Source organism: Cheilinus undulatus, linkage group 10 (assembly GCF_018320785.1).
Source record: "Cheilinus undulatus linkage group 10, ASM1832078v1, whole genome shotgun sequence".
NCBI lineage: Eukaryota > Metazoa > Chordata > Actinopteri > Labriformes > Labridae > Cheilinus > Cheilinus undulatus.
The window spans coordinates 4,302,782-4,326,592 of NC_054874.1; the positions used below are offsets into that span (position 1 = coordinate 4,302,782).

Consider the following 23,811-nt stretch of genomic DNA (forward strand, 5'->3'; position numbering starts at 1 on the left):
CCTTACATACATAACATATCAAATTGGTATTTTGTTGTAGCCCCCCCCCCCCCGGAAAAAAAAATGCACCAGCTGCCACTGTGTCTAATACATCTAGCTCCGCCCCTGCTCCAAAGGATGGCATGTAGAAGGCATCCTGATCAGATGCCCAATCCACCTCAACGGGCTTCTTTTGATGCAAGGGAGCAGCAGCTCTACTCTCAGATCCCTATTATGAAGGTGTGACTTTACCTAAACAACCTGGTTGGAGATTCATGTTCTCATAATGTTATCACCAATAAGGAAGGATCATATTTAACTGTCCACTTCCTCAAACTAATCAGTATTTTTAGTAAACTTTAAATGACTTAACTTGTACTTGAGTAGATTTATACATCGGTAATTTTAACCAAAGTAACGGTACTATACCTGAGTACAATCTTGTTCTCTCTCCACCTCTGCACATTTGGCTATTGTTCAGTCACTTTAAAGCCAGATAATCTTGACTTTTATTTTTGCAATACAGACATTTCCTCATACAGCTTGTTTACAGGAATTACTCAAAACAATCACATACAAGACAGAATAAAAAACAGACATAGAATTCATTTTTATCTAATAAACTTCAGCAAAATATACAGACTTTAAATGCTGTTGGACTGTACTTCATCTGTAAGGAGAGGCTATTCTAATCAGTAACTTAAAGTGGCTTTCATATAACACAATCACATTTTAAAGACCTCCATGTGACCCTGTTGTCCTATTTATGATCTGATTTCTGTGTTTGTGTCTGTAGATTATTTAGCGGTCTACTGTAACTCGTACAGCAGATCTTGAACGACCACGGCCAGCTCCTCAAAGGTCGGTCTTTCATCAGCTTTCTGTAAGATAAAACAAAGAGAAGCAGTGACATATACTAAAACTGTCAGAACATCTGGAGATACATTAGAAAATAAAAAGAGAAGCTGCTCACCTCAAGCCAACAGCTTGTCATTATGCTGTAGACCTTTTCATTTGCCAGCTGGGGGCGGTAGAGGCGCAGGCCTCTGGACACCTGATCCACTATTTCTGTGTTGTTGAGACGTTCATACGGAAGACGGCCCAGAGTGTATACCTCCCACATCAGGACCCCTATGGATTAAAAAACACACAAATACTGTTGTTAAAAACCCTGATGCTAAGTATGTTAAGTCTTGTATATTCATAAAAACCTGTGATACATGAGGTCTACTCACCATATGCCCAAATGTCTGACTTGCTGCTGAACTTGCAGTAGAGAAGGACCTCAGGAGGGGACCAGCGAACGGGGAACTTGGAACCTGCTGAGCTTGTGTACTCGTCATCTAAGACATACCTGAGATAGTGGTGGAAGAAGAGTTTGAATACTCAACAAGAACACAGTAAAAACAGGTTCAAAAATCATTGGTTCCCCATGGCCACAGGTAAAGGACTTTTATACCACTTGCTGCAGGAAAAGAGCATCACTCATCATTAGGGCTGGGCAATAAATCTCAAGTTAGATAAAACTGCAACATGGCCTGCTGCAATTTAACAAATCGCAGAAGTTGTAATATTTCATTAACTTGAAATGTGTCAAAATACCAGTGTAATACATTCATTTTCACAGCAGCAGAGATTTTATGCACATTATTCAAACATTCAAGTGTCATTTCTGTTTAAGATGGTTTACAGAAATCCTCCTTTACTTGTTGCATGTATGTTTTCATTATTCAAAACAAGTGACATAAAAATGATAATCCCCTACAATTAAGTAATTGATAACAAATTTGCAAAATGATCAAAAATAATTGCAACTATATATTTTTCATTGTTCTGCTCAAGTTCATTCTATCTCATGTTGATGAAGCTTAGCGTTAGTTCACAGAAAGTCAATCCCTCAGCCACGACCAGCTGACCAATTATCGTCTCCCAGCTCCTACAGCCAATCAAAGCTCTTTCTCTCAACATAGTGGTCAAATCAAATATGACGTACTTCTCAATTATTTCTGCTTGCATTAATGCTGATGCATCACACTGCTGCTGGCAGAGCTTCACCTCCTCCACCCCGGCCACCTCCTTTATAGCATAAAGTTTGTTGCACCCTCATATTCAGATTCATGCTACTATGGATTAATTAGCTACTTCTGAAATAATTTCATTGTTTTCAGTAAACATTATCATGAATGTATCTATCCCTATGGGAGTTTCTAGCTATGCAGTCCCTTTCCTGGGAAGCCAAAGCATGCTGCTTGACTAACCCAGAGAGCATCTCTTGATCAGAGCCTTCTCCGCCAAGTAAAACTACATATCCATTTTGTAATAAAATGGTTTAATGCATGATGAGTGTTCTTGACTGCTTGTAGGTAATGATATAGAAATATATAAATTTATTGGTTGAATTTGTTGAAAAATACATAAGATGAGGAACCTAATAATAACCGCAAATTAAAACACAATATTGGGTAAAAAGATTGCAATTAGATTATTTTTGCAAATACATTTACTCAGTGAAAGTAATTTGTTACAGTCAAATTGCATTGACTGTGCTTTTTAATGCATTTGACAAATGAATTGAATTGAGGGCTGCATGGCAGTGCAGGGATTAGTATAAGAACGATCCTGGTTCACTTCCCACCAGAGCCTTTCTGTGCAGAGTTTGCATGTTCTCCCTGGGCATGTGTGGGTCCTCTCGGGGTACCCTGGCTTTCTCCCACCACCAAAGACATGCTCATTAGGTTAACTGGGAACTCTAAATTGCCCGTCAGCGTGAGTGTGAGCATGACTGGTTGTTTTTCTCTATATGTCAGCTCTGTGATTGACTGGTGACAAGTCCAGGGTGTAAACTGCCTCTTGCCCTATGACAGTTGGGATAGTCTCCAGCCCCCCGACCCCTATGGGATAAGAAAAATGGACGGATGAATTGAATTGAGGGAGACACTGATATGGTTTAACTAAGGTGTGCTGAAAGGAACAATAAACCCTAGTTTAAAAACATGTCTATTAAGACTTGTCTGATATATGTGGCTTTTGATAAGTGTAACTTGGTATAAGAAATTAGACAAAGCATGTGCTTTAGTTTGAGTTTTGCTGTGTAAGATGACTTCAGGCTATCTCAGTCTGCAAAAAAGCATATAAAAAGAAACCTAAACCAGGGCTATTCAATTACAAATTCAACTGGGCCAAATTTTAAAATCGAGAAACGTAGCAGGGCCAGACATGTTTGGTGGACAGTAAGCAGCTGGTAATGTCAAATTTCGAACCATTACAGATCAATTTGATGAAAAATATGTATTTATAGTCTCTCCTTTAAATTTGGCAACATGACAAAAGCATAAACATACACAACATAAAAAAGTGCATAAAAACACAACAACAGAGCTGTATTTGAACATAACCTGAGGTAGTATAAATGCTTTTTGTTCACTTGAATAAAAATAAAACAAATAGAATGAAAAAATAAAATAATTAATAATAATTTGGGTCACATGAAATCTATAGTTACACAAGTACCATTAAAGTATGTAAGAATTATGTAAAACCAAATGCACTGTGTTCATTCCTGCCATAAGCATTAAGAAGGAGCAAAGAAAATGCAATGTCATACTTTTAATCACTAATTTAATTGAATAAACATGTTTACCTGGAAAGGCCAAAGTCAGTCACTTTCACGGTGCCATTGCCGTCAACTAAACAGTTCCTGGCAGCCTGAGGAGCAAAACCAACAACACTCCTGATGTAAGTATAACTATTTTTCTGTGATCAACAAATGCATTACATAGAGATTTAAAAATGTTCTTTACTACATGTTTCATGGTTGCATACACCTATCAGTCTCTCACCAGGTCTCTGTGGATGTACTGCTTGGACTCGAGGTACGCCATGCCCTCAGAGACATCCTTACACATCTCCAGGAGCTGCACGACTGTCGGGTGCTGCTTCAGGCCCTCCCTGAGGTACGTCAGCAGGCAACCATTGGAGAGGAACTCAGTCACAATGTAAATGGGTCTTTGTTTGGTGCACACGCCATAAAGCTGGACCAAGTTCTCATGACGAAGCTTCCTGGTTTGAGCGAAAGCAGAAGGAAGTTACCGTATGAGTTAGTTTAGGTCACAGAATTACAAAAACTATAGAGTGACACATCAGTTTCACTGATCCTGTACATGAAACCCACATCAATATTTTAATAACGGCCAGATAACGTTTCTGAAAAAGGAAGTCAAATATATTTCGCTTTTCATACATCATGATCTTTGCTTCTTCAATGAAATCATCTTCAGACATAGAGCCCTCCTTGATCATCTTGATGGCGACGTCATGCTGGCCCTGCCACTTCCCATACTTGACCACGCCAAACTGACCAGTGCCCAGCTCCTTGATGAAGGTGAGGTAGCGAGGGTCAATCTCCCAAACACCTAGAGCAAAGAATGAAACATGGACACAATAACATCATGGCTCTCTACCCTGCATACACAAGCCAAGCCATCAACTATAATAATGGCAGATTATATAATTATGTTTGCATCTATTACTCCTTAAAGGGGACATATTTTACCCCTTTAAGACAAGTTTATATACGTCTCAGAGGTCCCCAACCCATGCCTGTGAAGCCATGTGTTGCTGAAAAAACACTCCAGTATTGGATTTTTGCATGTCTAAAATCCCCCCTCCTCTCCTGAGGAGTTGAGAGAAGAATCAGGACAGCTACATCCATTAAGCCACATCTATTTCCTGAGGGGGGCGGAGTCAGGGGTGGAGTCAGACAGCTTATTAACATTTAAAGCTACAGACTCAGAAACAGCTCGTTCTGAGCAGGGTTGAAACAGAGGGGTTTTAGACATGCAAAAAATCCAATACTGGAGTGTTTTTTCAGCAACAAACTTCACAGGAATGTTTTGGGGACCCCTGAGACTGATATAAACTTGTTTTAGAGGGGTAAAATATGTCCCCTTTAAATGTCAACTCTGATTTAAGATGAAGTTATTACATTTGGGAGGCCCAAGGTCAAAGGTCAAGGTCACTTGCATTCTTCCCTTGCCTGTGGACTTTATTTCTCAAGAACGTTTTATAGGATCTTATACAAACTTAACATTAAAGTCCAATCTGACTTAAGGTTGAAATTTCTATGACTCACTTTACCACAGAAATTACCTTCCCCTTCTTTGTAACCCACTGCTGTTTATATTCAAAGAGGCATGTGACCACCAGGTGGCGGTTCTAGTTGTCTTCTGTTAGATGTTGACTTCATGAAACGTGCATTAATTTTGAAAAATCAAATACACAAAAATAATGTGATAAAAAATGTAATGCAAACTACAGCCACCGTAGCTTTGTAAACTTAGTGAGAAACAAGCTAAATGTGTCATACTGTACATGCATAGTCCTATAATGAAGAGTTTATTTGCAAAAACAGAAAACTCAGTTTTTTTGTGCGTTTTTTTTATTGTGGCATGTGGCTTCTGCCACAAAACATGAACTTTGACCCAGTTTCCCACAGCCTTTATTGGATTTTGCACCAAAACGGATTTCAGATCAGAAAACAGTCCAATTGAAATTGTTAATTTTAACTCTCAGCTCATTGTTTACCAGAATGGCGTTTCACTGTTTTTTGCAAATGAACTCTTCATATATTTAACCAGTCACAGACAGGAGTATACAGTGAACCAATCAATTATGGTTAACTGCAATTCAGATTTCAAATCATGCAATTAACTAGATCACTTAATTGTGTGACAGCACTATTCCTTACCATAGCCAAGCCCTGCTGTTGATGGAGGCCGTGCTCTGTTGGTCACAATGTATTTCAGCCTGCTAACCATACCTGGGAGAGAGAGATAACAAAAACATTTTTGCTTAAATTTCTGTATTTCTAGTGTTTTGTGTCTATATTTTATTGCCTTCTGAGCGTCCTTCCTCAGCTCATTTTTTCTTAAACTCTTTTAAATGTCAAATACCATATAATCCATCCAGCTGGGGTGTTTACCTGCAGCGTTGTGCTGGTGGTAGTTGATGAGCTCTGGGATGCTGCTGAAATTATGCTTCTCTGCCAGGTAAAACTGGTTCTGTGAGGTGGTGCAGATGTTATAATGTCTGCAGCTTCCAGCAGTTTCCCTGTGCAGACAGGGTGGGGAGTAACTTAAAATAGATGGAGTGAACACAGGAAGCTATCATTTATCACACATGCATGAGTAATGAGTAATATCTCCTCGGGGTCATCCACAATATGGCTCAGTCTCCAACCCCTGAGATGAACAAGTTCTGCAGGCAGATTAGTCCATGCTTTGCATAAATTATTTACATCTCTCTCCCTCTGTGGCCCACTGTTTCCGCTTTCATTATGAAAACAGTTCTTCTTTTGATACGCTCACACATGACTGCAGCCAGTGGATAGAGGATATACTGTAAATGGTGCACCACAAAGCGGTGTTAAACACCACTGAGCGTACTCACCCACCAACCTTACTGAACAAAGACACCGTGTATTTCCCAGCCTTGCTGGAGTCCCGAACCAAGAAGCCTCCATCTTTATTCTGAGGAGCAACACAAATGCATCCATTTAATTTCAGCTTTAATTAAAAGAAGTCAAGTTTGATGTTTTATAGGTGCAGGAATGTGTCAAAGATGTACAGTTCAACTGTTTACCTCAGTTTTTAACAGCTTTTCTGCCTGGCTACGGTTCATATTCTTACAATACCAGCTGTGAACAGAAATGTTAACTATCAAAATACATTTATTGTTCAAATAATTTAAGTATTTAATTTACAACTAGTAAATAATGCATTAACCATTCATTATGAAACTATTTGACCAATCTAGTAACAGTACAGTGATACCAATACTCACTCGAATTTTTCTAGTCCACTTTGTGCTTCCACAACGTAATTACTTGGTATATATCCCTCCTTTCTGCAAAAAAAATTATAAAAATAACTTGAGTTTTCCTTTTGGTGTCTGCATTGGGCACAAAGAAACAAGTGGAGTTTTTTGAAAGAAGAATAGTGGATAAAGTTGGATACAGGGATAACAGAGTAGGGGAGAGCAATGTAGGGGCATGTAGGGAAGATGCCACAGGCTCATTTTCCTTGTCCTGCATGCAAAGCCGTCCATAAGGGGATATAAAGGGGAGAGCTTTCTGGGGCCCAGCCAAACTGGGGGCCCATGGAGGTCAGTAAAAATCCACTATTCTTGAAACAGAAAACACCTTTTTATTGGTGATTATAACAGTGTGGATGAGCATATTGAACTAAACCATTTGGAAACTAATGTCAGACTTCATAGCCAAGCCATGATATGCATAAAACATTAGGATGCCAGGAAATAAAGGAGGAAAAAAATTGTAGAATATTATAACATAATGGTGGAAAGAGGCAACAAAGTGGCAACAATGTCCAAAAAGTTGCAAAAATTGGTGTAAACGTGCATAAAGAAGTGGCAAGCATAAGCAAAAAGGTGGAAAAATGAGGGTATAGCAGCAACAATGGGCTAAAAGGTGCAACAATAGATGAAAAGCAGCAAAAATTGTTTAAAAGTGGAAAAACTGGCAACAATGGGAAAAAACTGCAGAAGAGTGGTACAGATTAGTGCAAAGCAGAAAAAATCTGGCAATAATGGGCATAATGCAACGGGCAAAAAAATGGCTAAATTGTGGGGCAAAAATGCAGCTAAAATTGGCAAACAGAACCCAAATTATGTGGCAAAAAAGACAAAAAACAGTCATATGGATTAGAAGTGCCAAAGCAGTGGTAAAAAGTTGCAAAAATTGGAAGAAAAATGTGGCAAAAATGGGCAGAAATTGTGGTGAAAATGGTTAAAAAGTTGTCCTAATAAAAAAATCGTAAACATCAGAACCCAGTAAGAGTTTGGTACACTTTTTAGGTCCAAAATGAGTTAGCTAGGACGCTTGCACCAAGGCTGCTGATCCAGCACACAATCATTGATATCATCAATAGATCACAAATGGGGCCCAGACAATTCTGTAGGCATGCCTGTGTGCATGTATCATTCAAACTGAGGCATTTATCATTGCATGAATAGGATCCCAAGGGTAAATTTAAGAAAAATAGGTGATGCATGGGTAGGAAGAATCATTCAGGCCACTTTAAAAACACGAAAACGATCTGTTAGTTTTACAGAAAAAAATGAACAATTATTGAATATATGAAGTTATAAATATAAGAGAATCCAGACTCAGAATTTCTAGTTTAAAAGACATAAATGTTGATTTAATAAACTTGAGGTACAGTCATGAATGTATAGCATTTTAAAGCCTTACATTCATGAGAAACAAAACTTCAAACTGGTTGTGTCTGAGTCATTTTCTTCTGAGTAGCTCCAGTTTACTGTAATGTGTCATCTCAGTCAAATATTATTGATGTGATGATTCTGGTGTAAAACCACAAAGACTTCTTTACAGCTTAGTCCCAGTAAAAAGTAGAATTTAATAAAGGCTCTCAACTGCAGCAACTGTGCAAGACAAACACTTCATCTTGTATGATTTTTTTATCACATGCTTTTGGCTATTTTTGACTTTATGACCTTGAAAACTCTTAGTTGTGGTTCTTGTAAATTTACTAGTTTCCAGACTTTAACATTTGAGGGTTTTTTTCCTCATAAATCTATGTTGTTTTTAACACAAAAATGTAGATGTTTTTCTGGATAAATATAACAGATATTTTTCATTCTTATTTCTATTTTTTCTGTGGTTGGTCCTAAAACAGTTTCATAAATGGGAATTGATAAATGAAGCTGTGAAAATGAAGGTGAACTGAAAAATTAAGCCAGAACTCTAAATCTAAATCGTCTCCTGCTTTTCACTTTTATTTATCAGGGTCAAAGCATGAGGAATTGCTTGAGTTATTTCAATAAACTAGTTTAAAAATCTTCTAACTCACCCATATTTGTCTTTGGCTCTCCACCAGTTGGGATCAGACATCTCCAGGATGGTGTATTCCTCATCCTTCCTCAGCTCCAGATCCTGGGGTGTCATGGGTGTGTAGCTGTACTCTGCTATGACTGTCATGCCCACAGAGGGGCCAGAAGGTTCCGGAGGCTCTGGGGGTAACGGCCGAGCAGGTTTCTCCTGAGTAAGATTGGCAAAATTGTTGATGATTAGGTTGTCTGTAAAGAATAGATGTTACTCTAACAGATCTGTGTGTTTACCTCTGTTGGGGTAGGAGGAAGAGGTTTCCTGGAGCCTCTTCGTCGTGACTGCTTTGATGTAAATCCTGTAGATGATTTTATTATTGTAGTAATTGGATGAAAAACAGATATCCTTGAATTGTGTTCATACCAAATGAGATCTTACCATTTTTGTTGTCCAGCACCTTGCAGCCCATGGCTTGTTTAACTTCCTGATGGCAGCACAGCCACACCCCATCCATCCATGAACAAGGATGATACTTCTGCAGGAGGTCCTTGTTGAAGCGCACCACTTTTCACCAGCAGGGATGCATACATAAAGGCACACAAACATAAGACTTTTACATGGAATTTGCTCTGACACTCAGCCTTTCTAGATGATGTGTAGGTATGGGTAGATAGAGATGATGAGAATGAGAACTGCTCAACTCAACAGACCCCTCATGGCATGACACGGATGCAGTTAATTTGGCAGCTAGGATGTCTGAGTTATCCCAATTCTTCTGAATCCCAATCCTCCCCTTAACCCTCAATCTTAACCCTCAGGCTCAAAATTTGCATTCTCGTGAAGTGCAAGGCCTGTCCCAATTCTCCCAAGAGTTGAGTTGAGGGAGAGTTTGAGGGCTTTATCTCCTGCAGTTTTGAGATGTTCCTGGAGCTCCCTTGGCATTGAGGGTTATCACTCAAAGAAAGATGGTGGCCAATGCAGGGAAGAAATCAAACTACAAATGTAAATTTCTTGGTTGATAGAGATCTAAAAATGACGAAAACCACTCCAATATCTTAGTTTAATGTTATTTTATGGATTATTTGTCTTTTTGTAGCTGACATTTACTTTTATTTTTGCGATCGTAAGCCGGTAACCGTGCCATCGTGGACAAGCCTCCGAGTTACAACTGGTGTTTCGCATTCACTAACACCAGTGGGAGATAAAGCCCTCAAACTCGCCCCTCAACTTAACTCTGGGGAGAATTGAGACAGCCCTTGCACTTCGCGGGAATGCACATTTTGAGACTGAGGGCTAAGGGGAGAATTGGGATTCAAGTCTTGTCTTCCTCATGGAGAAGGTAAACATTTTTAGTCATAATTTTAGTTGACACTGTCAGACACAGACAAAGATGCGTGCTGTATTTACTGACTTTCTTTCAGCTTCTTTATCCACTGCGCCCGGACATCCTCAGACTTTGCAAAGATGTACAGCGGCCCCTCATCATAAATGATCTGGTCAAAGGAAAAATGAGAAAGCCAATCAGCTTTTATTGTCAGTGTGCTGCAGCTTTTACCTATTTCACTATTATACACGTCAATTTTGCTGTGTTAAAGTAACAAAGAGTAAAATTTAACACTGTATCCGAGTGCATATGGTCCCACCCAAGACTGGTGTTAAGTTTACTCTTTCCCAAGTATGAAAATGTTAGAGTTCAATCAACTATAAATTAAGGAAAATTTTAACACTTGTTTACACTGTTGAGTGTGGAAACTTAACAATACGGATGAATCAACTGAAGTTTCTATTGTTCTCAGCATCACATTGTAACATTCTGAGTGTTAGTTTCTGCATTAGGATCAGTCTCTCTGAAGGTGTTTGAGTGAAGCATTTGTCCATCCATCCATTTTCTACACCGCTTATCCTGTTGGGAAATGCAGGGGGCTGGAGCCTACCTATGGTCAATTTAGAGTCATCAGTTATCCCAATGAGCATGTTATTGCTGGTGGAAAGAAGCCAGAGTACCCAGACAAGTACAGGGGGAGCATGCAAACTCTGCACAGAAACGAACCAGGGACCTTCTTGCTGTGAGGTAAAAGCGCTAACCCCTGCACCGCCATGGAGCCTTGAAACATTTGTACATCTATAAATAAATTCAAATGCAGAAGCATGCAACTTAGAAGTGCAGTGTGCAATGTTTAGCCTAGTAGCATTTAATCTAACAAAAATGGTTAAAAAAAAATAAAAACGAAAATATAATTAGTAGTTCTTTCTGGATTAGTGTTTCACCACTTAAATGTATAAAATTGGTGTAGTTTTATTAACCTGGAAAAAGCCTTTTTATTCATACATAGGGAGGGTTCTCACTCCATGGAGTCCACCATCTTGGATTTTTGCATTTTGCGTGTTTCTACTGCACCACAGAAGGGACAAAATAACAGAAACCCATTCCAGTTGTTGCCAAATTACCATCAGAAGTGAGCATCACAATTTAGATACTGACTTTAGATGTTGCTGACTGACACAATTTTGCACACAGCACCTGTAGCCCTTTAAAACCTCCAGGAGCACCGGTGCTACCATTGCGATCTGCTTTTAACTGCATGAAGAATTGCAACCAAACAAGATAGAGCAATAATTCTTTTTGCATATAAAACTGGAGGAGTAACACTAACTTATCACACATTCAGTGTGTGTCCCAGAGTACTGTTTCCTTCCAGAAATATCCTTCGTTCTTTTGCAGAAATTTAGTAAAACGTGCACACATCAAAGTCATCAGAGCCTTTCACAGCACTTCCTACTTTACGTGTACGTGATGATGTATGATGACATTTGTCTGTACAATCCTATCGCATTGCTTTCTTGCAGGTCACAAGTCACACTTGTTATTGTTTCAGCATGGTCTTCTGCAAACACATGTATGCTCTAAAGTATCTGGCACACTTAGAGATTTTATTACACTACTGTAAATAGTTTATTTTTATAAACATGCTGTCTTTTGGCAAATTTAGCATTTTATTTTCATTTTTGCCTTCCATGGTAGGTTATAAAGGGTTAAACCAGGAGTATCAAACTCAAGGCCTGGGGGCCAAATCCGGCCCATGGTACAGTTACACCCGGCCCACCAAATCATATGATATTTTTATTATAACTGGCCCACTGGTTTGAGGTCTGCAGACTTCCTCCAGTTTAAAAATGTAAACGTATCCATGATGATTTAAAATATCGTTGTTAGGTTAGTTTTTTTTTTGAAATTCTTAATTTTGCATCTCAGTTATGATGCAAAGTTATGATTTTGATGTTTTATTTCATATGTTGACATGTTCTAACTCAGTAGATAATTTCACACGTGGTGCAAAAGTTTCTAAACTTCTGCAGAAACATCTATAAACACTCTGCCTGAGGGTGTCAGGGAAATGGATGTCAAATAACCCCAACACTGAAGACCATTACGCTCAGAATGGAGTTAGTATTACACTTTTGGAGTTAAATCAACTTAACACTGAGATATCAGCTCTCCTTGTGAATGTGATGCATATCAAGACAGAAACTCTTCCTGCTTCAGGGGCTTTCAAGTGCCAGGCAAACACCTCTTTCATGCTTTCTTGTGATGTGGGTTTACATGTGTACAAAAGCAACAGCTGCACAGGCACTGAAAGCCCCTGGTTCACTTGAGGGTGAGAGACAGTTTCACTTCTTAACTTTGAACATCCAAATAATGAACTACTGGAGGATTGAAGACTTTATGTCATGTAACAAGAGAAGTTTTAATGTTTTCAGCATAGAGGGATGAGAGCAGGCAGAATTTCTGTAAACAATATGATAAAGCTGTCTGAGTTCATCTCTGTTGGAATTGATAAAACCGAGTACCTGGAATGCGTACATGCGCTCCTGTGGGGCGTTGGGCTCTGGCTGAACCGTCTCCACACACTTGATCTTGTCAAGGTCGACTGATCCTCTCAGACCTTTTCGCTTCTGCTTAACAGATGAGGAAACAGTCAGGTAACTCAGTAAATATCTGACAAAGGTAGCAGCAAAGTTCTCCTCAGTAAACCATCATATTTTAATGCCTTGTCAGTAATTAGTGAACGCAGATCTCTGTACGAACCCCTTTCTCAGGATCAAAATCATAGTAGGCTATTTTTTCCTGGGTGAGAACAAACCATCGCTCCTTGTAATTCAAAGGCGAGGTTTTCTTCTTCTGCTGAGAGCGTTTAATGAAGATTTCTTCCATTATGCTGTCTGACATGATTCATTCAGGGTTAGTCTGCAGGGGCACAAACAAAAAGAACAATGTTATAGAAGCACAACACATGGCTTTTTCTCAGCAGTGGAGAAACAGCATTCGCACCTCACCTCATGTGTTGACTCACATTACCACTGTGCTTAGCTTAGCAGAAACAGTACCGCCTTTTGCAGCATTTTACACGTCACGCCTACTTTTTTAGTTTGCAATCCAATTTAAAAGAGTGTAAAATCATATTTTAAGACAACATGAACATATTTAATAGAGCCAGAGCAGGGGCGCTACAACAAGAGAGAGTTTAGATCTGAAAAGAGATGAGGAGACACGAGTGGAGCACGTATCAGTTTGTGATTAGCTGTAGTTTGCATAAGCCTGATTTTACTGCTGGCAACATCCTGTGTTTGAAAAACCCCCATCAAGATCAGCATCAGAGGCCCCTATACATTTAAATAGGCTGTGAGAGGAGATAATGGAGGCGTTATCCATCAAATCTCCTGTCTAGTATTCCTAACGATGTTTAGTTGAAGTCATTCTTCACATTGCATCCTTATCTTAGCACAATACTGGATTTTTGCTGATATTAAATATGCTGATAATTCCAAATTCTTTTTAGCCAATCCCACTTCAGGTACTGATATGAACACACCTTTTTTAATGGAATGAAAACAAGATATCTCCTGTGCAAAGAGAGGCTGAGTCAAGAGCAGAGAGAGAAGTGAGGTAGACTGATTGAACATGTTCAGGGCTCATGCTTCTCAGATCTGCTTACAGATATGCCAATAATATTGTGCATACCCACTGTCTTGTATCAATTTAATCCTTGCATCCTTAGTTTTCATCTTACATTAATGTTTATTGGCTGATGGGGCAACTTTCCTTGATCACTTAACAGATACCAAACACAAACACACTGTTTTTGTTTTAAAACTCACATTAAAGGGGACATATAATGCAAAATACACTTTTTCAGGCTTTTCTAACAAAAACATGTGCCCTTGGCCTGTCAACAATCTTCTAGAGTACCAAAAGAATCCCTCCTTCTCCACCTTTCAGAAGATGTTTGCTAGAACAAACTGTTCTCAGATTTTACCCCTCATGATGCAATGTGGGGAGTTAGCCCCGCCCCCAAATTTAGTTGGCCATCCTCGCTAGGAAGAAAGTTCTGCCCTCCTCTGCCGATCAGGAGAGCCACATCCATTGAGCCACATCCCATTTCCTGAGAGGGGCGTAGTCAGGCAGAGTCAGACAGCTCATTAACATTTAAAGCCACAAACAGAAACGGCTCGTTCTGAGCAGGGCTGAAACAGGGAGGTTTCAGACATGCAAAAATCCAATACTACAATAATACTGGAGTTTTTTTTCAGCAACAAACTTCACAGGCATGTTTTGGGGACCTCTGAGACCGATATAAACTTGTCTTAAAAGGGTAAAATATGAACTTTAAAAGTCAAAAAATGAGATTTTCAGGGGCCCAGCCTCTTCTGTGGACAGGACTGTCATCACATAACATCGGGGTCAGCAGCCAGCAAGTGGAGTTCTACTGCTAGATCTTTTAGATGTTTCGAGTAGATCTTAAATACAAAAGGTGTATTAGGCTTAACTGGTTCTGTTTTAAATATTTTTTGGGATTCATTTTACCTTCATTGGACAGGAAAACTGAAGAGATGGGAAATATGGAGCGAGACAAACATGCACCAGTAAACTAAACCACCACCACGCTAAACTTTCAAAATAAAATTGGATCAAACTCCCAGTTTGGATTTGGGTGGGGGTTAAGGTGAGGGTTAATACAGCCAACTGAACAGATCTGCTCACAGGAGAAAGCCTTGTTTTCCATGAAAACACTCTAACACAGCTAACAAAGCTAATGCTAAGCTAATAAAGATATATCAGTACATTAGCTATGATGCTATGTACATAATGTAGCTGAAGACTGTACATCTTTACAGTTTTGCAGTAAAGTGTTAACTAGGCATGTAGCTAACATAGCTCAAGCGAAAGAGGCTACATTATTTAAATTAGCCCATGCTATGTTTGCTAAAGCTTTCTTAGCTTAGTCAGCTATGTTGCCATGTTACCAATGCTATATGCATATGTAAGTTGAAGACTGTACATCTTTACAGTTTTGCAGTTCATGTTAACTAGCCATGTAGCTAACATAGCTTAAACTAAAGAGGCTAAGTTAGCTACATTAGCCCATGCTATTTTTACTAAAGCTATCTTAGCTTAATCAGCGATGTTGCTATGTTACCAATACTATGTACATAATTTAGCTGAAGATTGTACATCTCTACAGTTTTGCAGTTCATGTTAACTAGCCATGTAGCTATCACAGTTTAAGCTAAAGAGGCTACATTAACCCCTACTATGTTTACTAAAGCTATCTTAGCTAAATCAGCTATAATGTGATGTTACCAATACTATGTACATAATTTAGCTGAAGACTGTACATCTTTACAGTTTTGCTGTTCATGTTAACTAGCCATGTAGCTAACATAGCTTAAGCTAAAGAGGCTACATTAGCTACATTAGCCTGTGCTATGTTTGCTGAAGCTATCTTAGCTTAGTCATCTACACTGCTACGTTACCTATGTAACTACATAGCTATGTTAGCATAAGCTAAAGCAAACATAACTAAAATGGCTTCTGTTGTAACATAAACAATGTAGCCAGTGAAACTACATTAAGCTAAAGGGAGACACTGTTCGCGTAACTACTTCCAAAAAGGGTCAATACATAATTTCATCCTGGATTAGGACTGGAATGTGAACCTGTGGCCAGTGGGTTGAGGACTAGAGTGTAGGGGTGTCTGCTCTACTAACTGAGCTAAACTGCCATGAGGCTCAACTCTTACTGATTATCTCTCACCCTATTCTCAGAATGATGATAGTCACACTGTTGAAAATGTGTTTTCTAGCTGCATATATTTATCAAGTTTATCTGGGTGGTTAGATCTAGATTCTTCTGTTAACATCATGAGAGACTAGGTAGAAAAGCTTGGTGAGCACTGGTCTAACATTTAACCCACTTTATAAGATACAGAGACAAACAAAAAAGTCTTTGTTACTTGGCTTTAGGGCTACTTTTGTGCTCATTTTAACACCTACAAACCGCTAGATCTAAACTGAAACTTGCCCCTCAAAGACAGGCCAAAGCTTTAGTTAGTAAGTAGATGAAAGTGAAGTGGACCAAAGAGACACTACTTTCTACTAAAGAATGAGAACAAATGCTTGAATTTTACTGACACTAGATAAAAAAACAAGTTGATGATGAAAACTCAGTCAAATAAAATCATAAATTGTACGATCAACTCCTCTTGATACAGCAGTTTTTAGCTTATGTTGGCACAGTTTATGGAAGAGGTAAATTATAAGTAAAGCTGCAACTGTAGAACTGTAGAAGACTTAAATCAACCTAAAACTTAACCAAATGTGGATATATGAGGGTTAACTGTCATTATACTGATGAGAAAGACAACAAGATAATGTGCTCCTTCAGTTATACTATATTTTTTAGTCAAATGCAGAGGTGAAGAAGGTTCACAACTGTTGGCATAGTGGCACTGCTTTGTGCTGGAACTCAGAAGAATGACAGTTGAATACAGGCTCTGTTCTCTAATGGTGGGCCACATTTGGCCCTGGTTTTGAAATTGCTTTAGGAGCACCTAAATTCACCCTAACTCTGTGGATAACTTCACTCATGGTGCAAATGTGTCTCACATCAAAAACAACAGAGTCCACCAGGAGTATGACCAGAACAACCCCAGCAGGGATCACTGTACAACAGGGGGGTTTTTAAACACTCTGGAGGCCACAGACAGAAGGCACCTTGTCTTTAAACCTGTAAAGACCCTGGAAAGTCACCCAAGTTCCAGACAAGCCGGAGTAAGAGTTATAATAGCATGCGTGGTGTCAGTAGAGCAGCTAAATGGCAGGATTCCAGCAGTTAAAAAGTGTCTGCAATTTATGGTTCAAAAGTTATTTAACCTTAAATAACCTGTCATATACGACGCCCGTCTCTGAGGGTTTCTAATTTAAAGACCCTGTAAAGTGAAAATAAATTTGTATTTAGTAAGACAGGCTACTGTGTTATTAACCCCCAGGTCAAATTTAAGTCAAATAAAACATCTCTAGGTTAATAACATTAAGCTTCAAATCATGAAAAAATGAGGCAGTAAAATCTGCTTCAGGATGGTGTGGGCGTGTCTGTTGAATGAGCTCAAGCCCCGCCCACTGAGGAGAAATAATATCTTCTCAAATTTAAAAATGCTACAATGTGAATGGAAAAAAACTCTCACGCTATTAGCCTCCCCCTTGACCTTACGTTGACCTTATGATCAGAACACAGCCTGGCTCAGAAAGAGACTAAGTCCCTTTCTGGCCCAAATCTCTGTTATGATACGTTCACTGTGGCTGATAGATTTGGTCAATTTACCTCACAATGAACAAAAAAACAGCATTTAACTGATGTAACTTTCAATACAGGCAGTGACATCAGCGACGTTTTGCTGATTTTTTACCATTTTGCCCACCTATTACTCGTTTTTTTTGTCCCTTCTCGTCCATTTTGACCACTTTCTCCCCATATTTTGTCACTTTTCTTGGAATTTTTTGCCACTTTTTGGTGATTTTTGCCACCTTTTACTTGTTTTTACTGCCACTTTAACCCTTTTTTGACACTTTTCACCACTTAGATTGTGGCTCTTGCAAAGGTAATTTCCAACAGTTTGGCTCTTTGGTTGGGCAGGGCTGAGAAACACCGCTCTAGGAAATTAACTGAGTTGCCTTCCCTATTGAGACACCCTTGCTGTACAACAGGCAACATCCAAACAACTAGTCTTTCAAACACTGCCCAAGGGCATGATAGAGAACTCTGCACACATCCCCCCTGATTTGAAATCCCAGTGGGCGGAGCTTAAATCAGTTTACTCTTTGCAGCAGTGATACTCAACGCATGGCTCTTGAGCCACATGTGACTCTTTGTGTTGATTTGTGGCCTTTTTATGTCTGTGTTTGAAATACCCCCAAATCTTTTAAAAAGGGAAACTTTGCACTAAGAAGTTATCCATTAACCAGTTTGTTTCCCAAGCTTGTACAGTAGGCTGTAATTGTCAACCTTAATTTTTTATCTAGACAGTTGCAAGAAAAAGTAACCCTTTGGGATTTCTCAGATTTCTGCATAAATTGGTCATAAAATGTGGCATGGTACATGTCAGGCAATGCATCTTGAGAACAGCAAACTCAAAACTGATGTGTTTTTTTTATAGGGCAGGGCAGCTTTAACCAACACATCCAATCTCATCACATTGATTGGACTCCAGGTTGGCTGACTCCTGGCTCCAATTAGCTCTTGGAGAAGTCATTAGCCTAGGGGTTCACATACTTTTTCCACCCTGCACTGCGAATGTTAACATGTTTTGTTCAATAAAAACATGAAAACATCATTTTTTTGTGGTATTAGTTTAAGCAGACTGTGTTTGTCTATTGTTGTGACTTGGATGAAGATCAGAACACATTTTCTGACCAATTTATGCAGAAATCCAAGAAATCCCAAAGGGTTCACATACTTTTTCTTGCAACTGTATATTTTCATTGCCCTTATTTGCCTTTTTTTGCCCCTATTTTCCTTTCTTTGACACTTTAAATCCATTTTTACTGCTTTAAGCCCACTTTGCCACTTCTTTTTGACACTTTTTGCATATTTGTATCCTGTTTATACCCTCTTTGCCAATTTTTGCCTCTTTTATCCTGTTTATTTGCTATTTTTCACCTCTTATTGCCACTTTTCCCCCACTTGCTGATTTTTTGCCCTTTTTTCTCTTTTTGCTTCTCTTTGCCTGTTATAGACTCACTAATTTTATGCCAATTTTGACCCTTTTGTTGTAACTTGTTTTTGTCACTTCTTACCCATTTCTGCCACTTTTCCTTCCCATTTTTTCACCCAATTATTGCAATTTTAAGCCTACTTTGCCCCATTTCACCAATTTTGCCCCTTTTTCCATTTTTTGCCACTACTAATCCATTTTTACAACTTTAAGCCCACTTTTGCCACTTCCTTTTGCCACTTTTTGCTCATTTTTGCCCCTTTTCACCAGTTTTACCCTCTTTGATCTTGCTTTTTGCTACTTTTTCCCCCTTGTTTGCCATTATTTCCCACTTTTCACACATTCAAGCTGCCTTTTGCGATTAAATGCCACTTTTTTCCCCCATTGTTGACCATTTTCCTACCTTTTCCTACCTTCCTTCCTTGCTGCTTTTTGACTGCCTTAGTCACTTTTCAGTCTTTTTTTTGCCATGTTTTTGTTGCTTTTTTTGGACCAATTTTGCCACCCGTATCTTTTTTTTTTTGTCACTTCCAACCCAGTTTTTTGCAATTTCCTGCCTTTTTTGCCACTTTTTCCTCCCCATTTATGTCATTTCCCCTCCAGTTTTTGCCGTTTTAGCCTTTTCACCTACTTTCACCCCTTTTTACCACTTTTCACCACTTCGATTGTGGCTCTTGCAAAGGTATTTTTCAATAATTTGGCTCTTTGCTTGAGCAGGGTTGGGTAACACTACTTTACAGGGTTGAACCAACATTGGTGGATCAGCACTGTCAAATAACTCCAACTCTGACGAACATTTCACTCTGATTTGAGTTTAAGTTACACTTTGGAAGTTAAAATCAACTCAGAAATATTTAACCTTGACATATCAACGTTCTAGTTTTTGGTTTTTCAAAGGAATCTTGTGTTGTTATGAGATGAAACATGGACTATTAGACTCTAACTCGTCCCCATCTCACAGCTGAGTGCTCATTGTCTATTAACATGTGTTTGACTGTGTTTGTGCTTGAGCTCAGCCTATTTTCAGCCTGAGAGCACTTCCTTCTATCAGCTGAACTGTAACTGTAACAAGTACCAGAAGCTTTGGTAACTCCCCGCTGTTAACCAGGACCGTGACGTTTCCTCTCACCACACAGATGATACCTATTGGTTTAGTTTAGCTAACATGAGTGGAAAGCATGTTCCCAATTCTGCAGAACACAATGTATTCATTCCTCTTCTATCACCTCTTTAGTCACATTATAAACTCTGTCTGAGGTCATAAACTCTGCAAATGACCAAAACATGTACGCATGTCCTCCTCTTTCTTCCTCTCTGATATTAGTGAAGCTGAAACTCTAGCTCCATGTTTCAGGGTATCATGGCTTCAGGAGGAGGATTTTTCTGTCTTTTTGTGAGGGGAGTTGACTCATAGTGGCTGACACAGACAAACTCATGGGGAAGTTGCATCAGTTGTACTGCAACATAAAGACAGAAGAAACTCAGTGCCCTGTGGCTTCTTTAACCTGACATTCTCTCTCTTGCTAATGTTTGTACCTTTCATTAGCACTAAAAAATGCACATTTTAAACATGTTATGTGCTGACATTAACTCTCCAGTAAATTTAAATATCTTTAATTGGACTTTAAATCATGTATCTATGATGAAGCGCTTTGTGGCATGCTGAAAACTCTGCAGAAGCCTTGGATATATTTTAGGATTCTCAGAATTCCCCCTTCTTCACATGCAATAACACTCTCTCTCATGCTTATCTCTGCAGTATCTTGTCTGCCCTCATGTTGTGAAATTCTTTTTGCTGTATCTATTCATTTGATTGAATCTATGCTGTCAGAAATACTGGGACAGCTAGGGCCAGTTTAAGGTGCAAAAACACTGATGATGTACCCTCAAGGGTTTTTAATTTGTCCTTAAAGTACTTCAGTGTGTCTTTTAAAGGGTTCTAAAATGATCAGGGGGCTTTTTAACCTCTTATCAACAAATAGGGGTCAAATTATGTGTATAACTGTCAGTTTTTATGGCAAACTAGACACAAAATGTTCTTTAAAAGGCGCTTTTCACCTAAAGAAGCAACTTTTCTGCATCTCAAATTTCAAAATAGCCTAAGTGGATCTTTAAAAAATTGCTGCTAAAGCCATAAAATCTCATTCTAAAACTATTTTCTTCATGATGGGCTTGAAGGCGTTCAGAAAGATGGGGGACAGCTCTTTGAATTTTGTAAAATATGTCCAAGCAGCAGTACACATCATCATCATAATGAGCAAAGAATGCATTAATTCATATTGTTGCACGATGTCCGCTGAGTTATGACACAGCAACCCTAACCATGCAAAGCTGTATAACAGGAACCTGTCATGGTGCTGTCTTTCCTGACGTTTCCTGACTGATAAGTGAATAGATCTCTCACACATATGTGTGTGTGGGGGGGTGTTCATGATAGAGTGAAGGCTGAAGAGAACAGACTAGCCACACTAAAACACCCACACACGCTTGAATGCCATTCAAATTTAACTCTCTGGTTTTCTTTGGAGGTCAGTTTTCAGAATACATTATTTTCTAATGTGCATGTTGAAAGAAATAATAGAAAACATCTTTAATTCATAAAACAGTAAACAGGAGTTTAAAAAATGCAAAGATTATCAAGAAAACCACATGAAACTTTATCTGATTCTAACCTCACTAAGTGCTGAAGATGTGGTGGAGGACCACAATTTTACATTCACACGTTCAGAGTTCAACAAAATTAATACACAACTTGCAAAAACAAAAAACAAAAAACAAACAAAAAAAAAACCCATGTTATTTACATGATATCATTTAAGATCTGCATTAAAACTGAATCAAGTAAGTATGTGCAATGGTACTATCTTTTTGCCAGTAGTCTTCAGCAGAAGTGCACTAAAGTGTCTGGTTTTTTAACAAACAACTGACAGAAACTAACTGACGTTCAGCATCCACAAAGCCGTACCACTTACCCTCACATCCAAAAGAAATTCAGGCATCCAACAGACGACCCCAGATGCTGAGGTTTGAAGCAGTGGCGTGAACTTTTGTCTCAGTTGCTTGCATTTCATTTAATGTGTGTTAGTTTGTGATGTAAGAAACTAAAGCACACCCACAGAGAGGAATCGACTCGGCTCACTTCCCCTTTTTCTTCCTGCTCATTTTCATATCAGCCTTCTGGGTAGTTCTGGTGATAAGTAGAAGCTGGTTAGACATTAACAAGAGACAACATTTGTCAGCAGTGTGTAGTTTCAATTTTAAATGAAAGGATTTCTTATGCAGGTTACAGCAGATTCAGCTATTGATACACACACGAAGTATGGCAGGCACAAAATAAAGAAACTGAGCATGTATCAGAAAGAATATATAGATTTATAGATAGATAGAGAGAGAGAGAGAGAGAGAGAGAGAGAGAGATTAGAAATGATTATTGTGATCATTTCTAACTTTAGAATTTTTTCCTATAATTGCCTGGAATGTCCATTGAAGTTTGAATAATTCACTTAAAAATACTGACAGGATTTGCTATGACATTTTTAGGAATTTTCATTGATATTTTTGAGTGGATTTTTTGTGTATTTGTATAAAACATTGGGATTTTTTTTTCAGATATTTGGGGGATTTTTTTTCTGGGAATTTTCAGGTATTTTTGGGAAATTTTATTATTTATTTTCTTTGGGGGTATTTGCTTCAGATTTTTAGGAATTCTTAAGGAAATTTAGGATTTTTTTTTTATTTTAGAAATATGTGGGCTATTTGGTGGTGAGTGTCTTTTGGGACTTTCAGGAAATTTGACAGGGTGTTTGGGGTATTCTTTTTTCATTTTTATGGAATCTTGGGAAATACATTTGTACGTTTTGGGGAGTATGTTTGCTAGAGATTTTTGGGGAGTTTTAAAAAATTTCAGGACTTAACATGGAACTTTTTTTTTGGACATTTTGTTAAAATCTATGTTTTATGATAAAGTTTCACTAAAACATTTCAGGTTTATTTTTTAGACATTTTGGGGTACTTTTTAAACAAAACTTTAAAATATGTTTAAGGATTTTTCACAGAAATTATTGGTCATTTCTATGAAATTTGGGGGAATTTGTATTGATATTAGACATAGACAAGGTTTAGCTCTAAAATGTATCAGGTCCTAATTGTCCTGAATAAGTGTAAGGAAATAAAAATACTTTGCAAACAAAAGCTCAGGTCTCAGGATTATATAAATATATATATATATATATATATATATATATATATATATATATATATATATATACACACTTTTTGAATAGTCAATCAGTAACTTACTTTAAGGGAAGCCCTGCATGTCTAAACATTTTAAACAGCATCAGTTTCATAGTAAAAAAGAATAATGACAGGAGGAGGATGTTCAAGCTACAAGAGAGAGAGAAAAGCTTATTTTCAGTTCATCTCTTGCTTCTTCCAGTCCAGTGTCCAGATTCCTGAATAAATTGCTAGAGCTACATGACCCTTCAAAATAGGATTTTCCAGAAGCACACTCCAAACCGAGTGCCATAGGGAATCTCCCAGAATGCCTTGGAAATCATCCACAAGATCTAAAATTTAAGAAAATAAACTAATATAACATTATAATGTTGTTACATTGCATCATGATTTTTTTTATGTTGGATAAAAAATTCTCAAATTGAAAGTGTCAGGTATTGTTGTAGCATCTGTTCATGTTAATGCCATCAGTGACGTATCAGGAACTTTGCTGTTCCATATTTTGGGGGAAGATTTCAACAACACCCTTCTTAACTCAGTTACAACAGGCAGAAGAGCACTCGAACATGAGGATTAGGGTTAAAGGTTAGGAATGAGACTGATCCAAAGTTCTCTCTTTGCATCCAGAGTTTGCATTTGCATTGCAGTGTATTATAATGTAGCTTTAATTTAACAGTACAGCCA

General features: G+C 38.4%; 1 protein-coding gene across 3 annotated transcripts; it reads right to left on the bottom strand.

Annotated features, from left to right (window-relative positions):
• Positions 1 to 476: 476 nt before the first annotated feature.
• Positions 477 to 21,993, bottom strand: btk (Bruton agammaglobulinemia tyrosine kinase). 3 transcript variants are annotated; one of them, XM_041798143.1, is made up of 18 exons: positions 21,864 to 21,989; positions 12,930 to 13,088; positions 12,692 to 12,796; positions 10,254 to 10,335; positions 9,281 to 9,406; positions 9,136 to 9,200; positions 8,868 to 9,055; positions 6,820 to 6,882; positions 6,619 to 6,673; positions 6,427 to 6,506; positions 5,960 to 6,087; positions 5,726 to 5,797; positions 4,220 to 4,391; positions 3,819 to 4,038; positions 3,620 to 3,684; positions 1,215 to 1,333; positions 953 to 1,110; positions 477 to 860 (listed from the first exon to the last, which is right to left on the bottom strand). In XM_041798143.1, exons 2-18 carry the CDS (start codon positions 13,068 to 13,070, stop codon positions 789 to 791), a joined length of 1,911 nt encoding a protein of 636 aa, XP_041654077.1. In that variant the 5' UTR covers positions 13,071 to 13,088; positions 21,864 to 21,989; the 3' UTR covers positions 477 to 788. The 3 variants fall into 3 exon arrangements, with proteins under 3 accessions (XP_041654077.1, XP_041654078.1, XP_041654079.1); XM_041798144.1 differs by lacking the exon at positions 12,930 to 13,088 and having other exon boundaries at positions 21,864 to 21,993; XM_041798145.1 differs by lacking the exons at positions 477 to 860; positions 953 to 1,110; positions 1,215 to 1,333 and adding an exon at positions 2,031 to 2,870.
• Between the last annotated feature and the right edge of the window lie 1,818 nt (positions 21,994 to 23,811).